This window comes from Bufo gargarizans, chromosome 6, assembly GCF_014858855.1.
Source record: "Bufo gargarizans isolate SCDJY-AF-19 chromosome 6, ASM1485885v1, whole genome shotgun sequence".
Taxonomy (NCBI): Eukaryota; Metazoa; Chordata; class Amphibia; order Anura; family Bufonidae; genus Bufo; species Bufo gargarizans.
In genome coordinates, this window is record NC_058085.1 from 29,477,732 (window position 1) to 29,488,620 (window position 10,889).

A 10,889-nucleotide genomic window follows, 5' to 3' on the forward strand; every position below is an offset into this window, starting at 1 on the left:
TTCAGCAGGCAGCTGAGTGGAAGTTTTGGAGGCTTCATACAATTCCCTTTCTCTGCGTTCTTTTTCCTCCACTATTTCTTTATATGTTTTTATGCTTTTTCTTCTTTCTGATAAGTCACCTTCTCCGCCTTCCATCGGGCAAGGTCATTCTGCCATGTGTAATCCTCCTTTTTGAGTAGATCACTGACATATTGCAGATGTTCTTGGTGGGCTTCTCCTGAATAACGTGGGAGCCAAGGTGCCCCAAAGTAGAATGGCATAGTAAGAGGCATGATGCATGTGGCTGCAGCTGGTGGTACTGGTGGATCGCTGCGGTCCCAGTGAGTGTTATCCTCACTGTCAGACATGGCACTTGATACCCTGTACCAGACTAGAGGGGTCAATGTAAGCTACACTGCAATTTAAGTGCACGTTGCTATGGGCAACTGCAGAAGAAGTGGTGCATGGCTCCTTTAAGAGTCACTGCAACTTCTCAATTTTGGGTAGTGTGATGCTCTGGCAGGCAGATTATGCCCCCTACCGGTCTCTAGCAAGGTTATTTTACCCAGCAGTACTCACTCAGGCCTTAATACATGATGCCCAAATTCAAGATGGCCGATTAACCACTGTTTTGCCACAGTGCTGCAACTGATGCAGATTCACACTCTCCAGAAGTAAATAGATACTATAAAGTCACTTGTAAGGGATTTTTACATGTGGGGGGGGGACTTCAAGGCACAGAAGTATTTGAATCCTGTTCGTGACACCTCCAGGGCCCTATTGCGTCCCAAGTTTAGTGGAATGCCGAGTGGTATGGAGCGGCTCTTAATAGTCTATATGTGTCACAGTGCTCCTTCCTGGATACAGCAGGACCCCAGCCTTAGGCTCTGAAGCAAATAAAGGGGAATATTAGGTTAATATTAGGTATGAGATAAAGAATAACTTGAGTCCAGACCTTGGTAAACTTTAACAGCAGCTTTAGGGTACTTTCACACTTGCCTTGTTGGATTCCCGCAGGCAGTTCCCTCGCCGTAACTGCCTGCCGGATCTGGCAATCTATATGAAAACTGATACCCACTGGCAGTGCAGGTCTAGTGTTGTGCAAATCGAAGTATCTAAAGTGGACTTTGATCCGAATTTCATGAAAAATTCAATTTGTTGCAAAGCCGAATTTCCTTGTGCACTTGCTTGCTGAGAGGCAATCCACTCCAATTTTGATTGAAGAAAACCACCAAGGGACCTGCGGTGAGTGTGAGGACTACAAGACGAGAGCAGATGGTCTCTCCGCAAGCAAGTGGAAGAGGTGACTATTATTTTTTTTTTAACTCCTGGTTAACCCCTGAAAGGCTAAATGTGTGAGGTACAGATGCCGCAATCGGCATTGAACGCAGCCTCTGAGAAGTGAAATGACGGAAGGAGGCATGATCGCTGTTCCTCGTCATTGCGCCCCACTCCATACAGTGGAAAGCGATTTTGTGACAAAGTAATTTGTAACGTAAATAGAATTTCTTGTCGAAGATCAGCTAAGCAGCCAAATCAAATTTTTCCAAACTTCGCTCATATCTATGCATGCCTTCAGCATCAGGAGAAAAGCCTGCATATTTTTGCCTTGAAATTAAAACTCTGCACATTATTACTGCTGGAGACTTCTGTGGGACATGAAAAACGGACTGTGTCATGTGCATGTAGCCTTAACCCCTTAAGGACTCAGCCCTATTTCACCTTAAGGACTTGGCCATTTTTTGCAAATCTTACCAGTGTCACTTTAAGTGCTGATAACTTTAAAACACTTTGACTTATCCAGGTCATTCTGAGATTGTTTTTTCGTCACATATTGTACTTCATGACACTTCATTTCAAAGTTTCAGTTTCTCTACTTCTGTAATACATAGTAATACCCCCAAAAATTGTGATGACTTTACATTCCCCATATGTCTACTTCATGTTTGAATTATTTTGGGAATGATATTTTATTTTTTGGGGATGTTACAAGGCTTAGAAGTTTAGAAGCAAATCTTGAAATTTTTCAGAAATTTACAAAAACCCAATTTTTAGGGACCACTACAGGTCTGAAGTCACTTTGCGAGGCTTAGATAATAGAAACCGCCCAAAAATGACTCCATTCTATGAACTACACCAGTCAAGGTATTCAAAACTGATTTTACAAACTTTGTTAACCCTTTAGGTGTTGCACAAGAGTTATTGGCAAATGGGGATGAAATTTGAGAATGTCATTTTTTTGCCAAATTTTCCATTTTAACCCATTTTTTCCACTAACAAAGCAAGGATTAACAGCCAAACAAGACTGTATCTTTATTGCCCTGACTCTGCCGTTTACAGAAACACCCTATATGTGGCCGTAAACTACCGTACGGCCACACAGCGGGGCGTAGAGTGAAAGGTGCGCCGTATGGTTTTTGGAAGCCAGATTTTGCTGGACTGTTTTTTTGACACCATGTCCCATTTGAAGCCCCCTGATGCACCCCTAGAGTAGAAACTCCATAAAAGTGACCCCATCTAAGAAACTACACCCCTCAAGGTATTGAAAACTGATTTTACAAACTTTGGTGTTGCACAAGATTTAATGGAAAATAGAGATACAATTTCAAAATTTCACTTTTTTGGCAAATTTTCCATTTTAATATTTTTTTTCCAGTTACAAAGCAAGGGTTAACAGCCAAACAAAACTCATTATTTATGGCCCTGATTCTGTAGTTTACAGAAACACCCCATATGTGGTCGTAAACCACTGTACAGGCACACGGTAGGGCGCAGAAGGAAAGGAATGCCATACGGTTTTTGGAAGGCAGATTTTGCTGGACTGTTTTTTTTTTACACCATGTCCCATTTGAAGCCCCCCTGATGCACCCCTAGAGTAGAAACTCCAAAAAAGTGACCCCATTTTAGAAACTACAGGATAGGGTGGCAGTTTTGTTGGTACTAGTTTAGGGTACATATGATTTTCGGTTGCTCTATATTACACTTTTAGTGCGGCAAGGTAACAAGAAATAGCTTTTTTGGCACGTTTTTTTTTTCATCTGACAGGTTAGATCATGTGGTAATTTTATAGAACAGGTTGTCACGGACGCGGTGATACCTAATATGTATACAATTTTTTTTATTAATGTAAGTTTTATACAATGACTTCATTTTTAAAACCCAAAAAATGTTTTAGTGTCTCCATAGTCTAAGAGCCATAGTTTTTTTTCAGTTTTTGGGCGATTATCTTAAGTAGGGTCGTATTTTTTGCGGGATGAGATGACAGTTTGATTGGCACTATTTTGGGATGCATATGACTTTTTGATCGCTTGCTATTACACTTTTTGTGACGTAAGATGACAAAAAATGGCTTTTTTACATCGTTTTTAGTTAATTTACGGTGGTCACCTGAGGGGTTAGGTCATGTGATATTTTTATAGAGCTGGTCGATACGGACGCGGCGATACCTAATATGCATACTTTACTTTTATTTATGTAAGTTTTACACAATGATTTCATTTTTGAAACAAAATAAAATCATGTTTTAGTGTTTCCATAGTCTAAGAGCCATAGTTTTTTTCAGTTTTTCGGCGATTATCTTGGGTAGGGTATGATTTTTGTGGGATGAGATGACAGTTTGATTGGTACTATTTTGACGTACATGCGACTTTTTTGATCACTTTTATTACCATTTTTGGGAAGTAAGGCGGGTAAAATTTCAATTTTCTCATAGTTTTAATTTTTTTATTTTTATGGCGTTCACCGTGCGGGGAAAGTAACATGACCGTTTTATAGATCAGGTCGTTACGGACGCGGCGATACCTAATATGTGTAGTGTATATTATTATTTATTTTTTTTGTTATTAACTTTTTTAGCATAGATCTATTCAGCACCATGGACAGCAGGACGCCTGAGAAGGCGTCCTGCTGCCATGGGAACCTTCCCCGTCTGCCACAACTTCGCAGATGGGGAAGGGTGAGCACAGGGCTGCGGGGGGCTGTCGGGGGGGCTCTCTCCCTCTCCATCGGGGGGCTGCAAAGGCACAGCAGCCACCCGATGGGAGAGGGAGGGAGCTCCCTGACCAATGACAGTTAACCTTTTCCATACAGCGGTCCGTACGGACCCCGGTATGGAAAGGGTTAAATGGCTGACATCTGCACAGATGTCAGCCGTTTATACCAGGGTGTCAGCAATGTGCTGACACCCTGGTATACCCACTAGACGCCAACGCAACGCCCCCACCGCCTGCGACACCCCCCCTGCACCACCCGCCGGCATAAAATCGTGCAAGGGTGCAGGGGGGGGTTCAAAATCTTTATTTTAGGCACACTAAAGTTTCTGATCCCCGCGGAAAATTGACCTGCGGTTTGCTGCGATCGCCAACACGGGGGGGGGGGGTCACATGACCCCCCTGGCGGTGTGACAGGATGCCGGCTGAATGATTTCAGCCGGCATCCTATTCAGATTAACCCCCGGGGCGCCGCAATCACCGGTACGCCCTAAGTCCTTAAGGGGTTAAAGGGATTCTGTCATCAGATGTGAGGCCTATAACCTAAACATATGGCCAGGTCCCCACTAATACCCTGAATCCTAAAGTGACCTTATCAAATGCGCCTGTGGCTCTATAATCATAAAACAGGTTTATATAACCTGTCACTCACGTCCCAAATGTGTCCAAGGGGACGTCTCATTATGCAGGGTGCCCGGCTGCAGCCATCTCCTTTCGGTGCCTTTCATAAGAGCCGCCTACCTCACGTCATCGACGCCTCTCTAACCTCAGCGCCGCCTCCGAAATCGTCCGCCGGCGCGTGCACACTTTGCGCACGCACGGGATCTGGCTGAGGAGAGCGGACATTTTTAGAGGCGGCGCTGAGGTTAGAGAGGCGGCAATGACGTGAGGTAGGCGGCTCTATTGAAAGGGAGGGTGGCGATTTCTAGGCCTCAAATCTGATGACAGAATCCCTTTAAGGGGTAATACAAAAACCACTGAACACCAGATATTTCCTACCTGCCGGTCAATGAAGACCCGAAGATCTCCTGACCCAAGTGACTGACTCTGCATATTATCAATAGTAATTATATCTCGAGGAAAAAAAATCATGTTGAGAAGCTCCCCAATGGTCAGTGACCTACTGTGCTTCCTACTGTCCATTCTACTCACCTTCCTCTCCGAGTCCAGCTCCTTTATCTGTCCTCCATTATAGCCCGGGTCTCATTCCCCAGCCTGCACTCTCCCCAGCAGCAGGTGTGATACAGTGATCTTATTTCACCCCCTGGGCTGAGTGGGAGAGTGCACAGACCAGAGATAATCCCCCGGCCTGTGTGCTCTCCTCAGCTCAACAGGTTAGATGATGTCATCACATCACGTCTGCTGCAGGGAAGAGCGTGATGTGCTCGGTGTTACTATTTAATTTTATTCATAGTACAGGAACCTCACTACTATAAGGGGGACACAAAGGATCAGCACTACTGCAGGGGGGGGGGGGCACATGGGGGGCATAACTAATGTGTTGGGCCACTAAGAGGCAGCATTATTGTAAGGTAGCGTAACTACTGTTTGGAGACATCAAGGGGGCATTCTACTGAGTGGGGGCACTTTTTTGAGCATCAGTACTGTGAAGAGTGCACTAAGGGGGAAGTTTACTGTGGAACGGACACTGAGGGGAGATATATATTGTATGGGGAACTAGGGGTGGGCGATATAGGCAATATGCAATATAAATTTGGGCCACGATATGGATTTTCGCCACGATATGGATTTTCGCTACTGAAGCCCTGGCTGCCATGGTATGTTAGTGAGCAGCATTATACTCACGTGCGCCGTGGCCGCCGGTCGCTCCTTCTTCTGTCTGTGCGGCGGATTGCTAATGCTTACAGCATTAGCAATGCGCCGCACAGACCTATGAGAAGAAGGAGCGACCGGCGGCCATGGCGCACGTGAGTATAATGCTGCTCACTAACATACCATGGCAGCCAGGGCTTCAGTAGCGTGACTCCTGGCTGCCATGGTAACCGATTGGAGCCCCAGCATTACACTGCTGTGACTCTGATCGGAACTGCCCACTGCCACCAATGATGGGGGGGGGGGGGACCCTGTGGCCACTGCCACCAATGATTAATACTGGGGAGGGAGGGGGGGTTTGCGTTACCAGAGGGGGCGGACCAGAGGCTGGGGGGGCAGATCAGAGGCTGGGGGAGCAGATCAGAGGCTGGGGGAGCAGATCAGAGGCTGGGGGAGCAGATCAGAGGCTAGGGGGGCAGATCAGAGGCTAGGGGGGCAGATCAGAGGGTGGGGGGGGGCAGATCAGAGGCTGGTGGGGCAGATCAGAGGCTGGGGGAGCAGATCAGAGGCTGGGGGGGCAGATCAGAGGCTGGGGCAGCAGATCAGCTCTATTAGGGTGAATATGACATGGGTTCTAGCCCTTAAGGAGGCTAATAGTTATAAAATAAAAAGTAAAAAAAAAAAAGTTTAAATGCCCCCCCCCCCCCCCAATATAGAAAACAATATATCGCATATCGCACATGCTTAAAATTATATCGCAATATAGATTTTAGGCCATATCGCCCAGGGGAACTAAGGGGACATTCAGCGCCTCTTGTCCAGTGCTAGGAAATGTTTTATTTATATATATTTTGAAAGACTAATTGGGTTGCAGGGAAGTTGTTTAAGGTGGGGGCCAACTTTGTCTAGTTATGCTCCTGTGTCTACTATTAGATTGTGATTTGTTTGGCCACCACTGTTCTAGTCAATTGAATTTTTGCGCCATGCCTTGTACTTTCTGTGGATTTTTTTTTTAATACAGAAATTGTATAAAATTTTAATAGAATTTTATGGTATATTATTCAGCAATAATAAATGTGTTTTATCATTGGCAGATAACTGTACTGGGATCTCTGATAAACAACTGGTATCTTCAAAATTTCAAGTAGTTGGTCGTAGTATCACACGAGATGAAGAGCATGCCAGTATCCAAAAACTCTCATCCAATCGCAGAAAAAAATTATCACTTGATCCTTTTAAACAGGTCCAATCTACTGATTCGTCACAGACTGTAACACAGAACAAAAAAAGTCACCGAGGAGGTGTTAAACATCAAACAGCTCACGTAAGAGAGAAGCCATTTTCATGTTTAGAATGTGGAAGATGTTTTAGATATAAAAGAGATCTTGTTAGACATGAGAAAATTCACACAGGGAAGAGGCCATGTTCATGTTTAGAATGTGGAAAATGTTTTAGATATAATTCTGAACTTGCCACACATCAGAAAACTCACACTGGGGAGAAGCCATTTTCATGTTCAGAATGTAGAAAATGTTTTAGATATAAATCAGAACTTGTCACACATCAGAGAATTCACACAGGGGAGAAGCCATTTTCATGTTCAGAATGTGGAAAATGTTTTTACAGTAAATCCTCTTTTGTTCTACATCAGAGAATTCACACAGGGGCAAAAACATTTTCATGTTCAGAATGTGAGAAACGTTTTCACCAGAAATCAGATCTTGTTAATCATCAGAGAGTTCACACAGGAGAGAAGCCATTTACATGTTCAGAATGTGGGAAATGTTTTAACTTGAAAAGAAGTCTTGTTTCACATCAGAGAATTCACACAAGGGAGAATCCTTTTTCATGTTCAGAATGTGGGAAACGTTTTAATCAGAAATCATCTCTTGTTATACATCAGAGAAGTCACACAGAGGAGAAGCCATTTTCATGTTCAGAATGTGAAAAATGTTTTCATCAGAAATCATCTCTTGTTAAACATCAGAAAAGTCACACAGGGGAGATGCCATTTTCATGTTCAGAATGTGAAAAATGTTTTCATCAGAAATCGGCTCTTGTTACACATCAGAGAAGGCACACAGGGGAGAAGCCGTTTTCATGTTCAGAATGTGAAAAATGTTTTCATCAGAAATCAGCTCTTGTTAAACATCAGAAAAGTCACACAGGGGAGATGCCATTTTCATGTTCAGAATGTGAAAAATGTTTTCATCAGAAATCAGCTCTTGTTACACATCAGAGAAAGCACACAGGGGAAAAGCCATTTTCATGTTCAGAATGTGAAAAATGTTTTCATCAGAAATCAAATCTAGTTAATCATCAGAGAATTCACACAGGGGAGAAGCTATATTTATGTTCAGAATGTGGGAAATGTTTTACCCATAAATCATCTCTATTTAAACATCAGAGAAAGCACAAAGGGTAGAAGCCATTTTCATGTTCAGAATGTTGGAAATGTTTTCCCACCAAATCAGCTTTTGATACAGATCAGAGAATTCACACAGGAAAGAAGCCATTTTTATGTTCAGAATGTGGGAAATCTTTTCATGACAAGTTATGTCTTCTTCATCAGAGAATTCACACAGAAAATACGCCATTTTCATGTTCAGAATGTAGTAAATGTTTTAACCATAAATCATCTCTTGTTATACATCAGAGAATTCACACAGGAGAAAATACTTTTTCATGTACAGAATGTGGGAAAACGTTCTCTCTGTAAATAACGTCTTGTTGTAAATCAGAGAATTCAAACAGCAGAGAAGCAATTTTCATGTTCAGAATGTGGGAAACGTTTTCTCTGTAATTCATATCTTCTTAAACATCAGAGAATTCACACAGGAGAGAAGCCATTTTCATGTTCAGAATATGGGTAATGAGAAGAAACAGCGGCACTCACCAATTCCAAAGTAAAACGTCCAGTTTATTAAACTTGTTAAAATCGGGTACAAGCAGGTCTGTGCACATAGATCAGTAAAAGGTACAGCCGTTTCACGCTATATGCGCTTCATCATGCCTCTCATGCTGTGGAGGTGAGTGACTGACCTATAAAGGTCAGGTCAAGCCACTCCCCCTACCACATCACATAGAGGAACAAGGTATTAACTCATTCAATACTCTATAGGACCAAAAATCACAGTGTATGAAACAAAAACAAATAAATCATTCCTATCATTAAAACCTAATGGTCCCATCGCTTCTGTCTTAATAATCCATAATGCTTCTCTCTGTAGGAGAAGCTTTTTTCTGTCTCCGCCGCGAGGCGGTAATTTCACAATTTCGAGACCTGCAACCTGTAAAAGGTCCTCACGGTTTTGATGCGTTTCTTTCATATGCTGAATTAATCTGGTAGCTCCAATTTCTGTTTTAAGGCTATGCTTGTGCTCTCTGAAACGAACAAAGAGAGGTCTAAAGGTTTTGCCAATATAAAATTGGCCGCAGGGGCAGAAAAGGGCATAAACTACAAAGGTGGACCTACAATTAATGAAGTCTCTCACTCTGTGTTTTATCATTCCAATTTTCAGGTGTGCCCCTCTCCGCATCTGTTCACACATAGAGCAGTGTCCACACCTGAAGTTGCCCTCAGGAATGCAGCGTTCAAGCCAGTTTTTATTCACATTACATTTGAACTGGCTCTGTGTGATCATGCTTCCTATGGTTTTGCTTCGTCTGAAGCCCACCACAGGCACACTAGACACTTTTTCTAAAAGGGTCGGATCCCTTTGTAAAATGTGCCACTTTTTTAATATGGCATTTTTTATTTGCTGCGCCATGGGTGAAAAGTCAAATGTGAACACTGGTCTACTAGGAACCATGTCTGGAGTGCAGTTTTTTTCTTTTTCTTGTAGCCCTACATTTCTGCACCTGCGGTTTGACCTTAGACCAACATCACCTGCAGATCTTCTCCCTGCAGATTTGCAGAAAGCTTGATCGATACTAGGTTCTGAGTAACCTCTTTGTAGAAACCTTATTTTCATGATTTTAGATTGTTCTAAAAACTCGGTATCACTAGAGATAATCCTATTCAAACGTGAGAATTGGCTGTAGGGGAGTGCAGAGGCTACATGTGGGGGATGGAAGCTATTGAAGTGCAGTAATGCATTGGTGGAGGTGGGTTTCCTGAATATAGTGGTTTCCAGGCGACCTTGTTCCACCTTCACCAAGACATCCAAGAATTCCAATTCTGAGGAATTTATTTTACTGGTGAACAGCATATTCATATCATTTCCGCGATTTAAGTAATCCACAAAAACTGCGAAGCTTTCTTCATTACCTGCCCAAACAATGAACACGTCATCGATGTATCTAAAGAATGCTTTGATACATCTGACGAAGGGATTTTTGACAACACAAATTTCGATTCAAAGTATGCTAGAAATAGATTTGCAAAGGTACATGCAATGGGCGTACCCATTGCTATTCCAGATTGCTGATGGTACCACAAATCATCAAACAGGAAAGCATTGTGTGTAAGTATGAAGGAAAGGGAGTCTGTGATAAACTCCACAAGGGTTTTGCTTTTTCCTATATCCCTCAATTGATCTCCAATCACTTTTACTCCAAGTTTCTGGGGGATTCTGGTATACAGACTTTCAACATCAATAGATGCTATAAAAAATTCTTCATGCCATTCTATATCTTTTATTGCTGTTAAAAAGTCGCTGGTATCCCTCAAATAAGAGGGTATCCCTTCCAACAGAGGGCGTAATAACCAATCGAGATATTGGGATAATGGCTCGGTAACCGAGCCAATCCCTGCTACGATTGGGCGTCCGGGGTTTTTTACCAGTGACTTATGAATTTTGGGTAGATGATACCAGACAGGCTTGATTGGAAATTGAGGGTATAGTTTTTCGGCGGTTTTATTAGTGAGGGCTCCCTGTTCCACATACTTCCACAACAATGATCTTAACTGTTGTTGGTATTTGAAGGTGGGGTTAATTTTCAGTCGAACATATGTATTTTCATCATTAAGTTGCCTATAGGCTTCTTCTACATATTGCGATTTATGCATAATGACAATCTTTCCACCCTTGTCGGCCGGGTTGGTTATTAGTTCTTTATTACTAATAAGCCAATTCATCGTGCGGTGTGTCTGCCTCAGCAGAGCACCACCGTATCCATTCACTGAATCGCACTACCTGTGTCTTC

The 10,889-nt window shown here is 42.8% G+C and overlaps 1 protein-coding gene across 1 annotated transcript; it reads left to right on the forward strand.

Annotated features, from left to right (window-relative positions):
• The first annotated feature begins 277 nt into the window (after nt 1–277).
• LOC122941915 (zinc finger protein OZF-like) lies at nt 278–8,178 on the forward strand. The gene is made up of 2 exons (XM_044299412.1): nt 278–320; nt 6,836–8,178. Exons 1-2 carry the CDS (start codon nt 278–280, stop codon nt 8,164–8,166), a joined length of 1,374 nt encoding a protein of 457 aa, XP_044155347.1. The 3' UTR covers nt 8,167–8,178.
• The last annotated feature ends 2,711 nt before the right edge of the window (nt 8,179–10,889 follow it).

Bases quoted from the DNA above. Each gene is read 5' to 3' on its own strand.
- LOC122941915 (XM_044299412.1), top strand. From the start codon at position 278: ATGTGGCTGCAGCTGGTGGTACTGGTGGATCGCTGCGGTCCCA. The intron at 321-6,835 runs GTGAGTGTTATC...TATCATTGGCAG, and splicing joins GGTGGATCGCTGCGGTCCCA to ATAACTGTACTGGGATCTCT.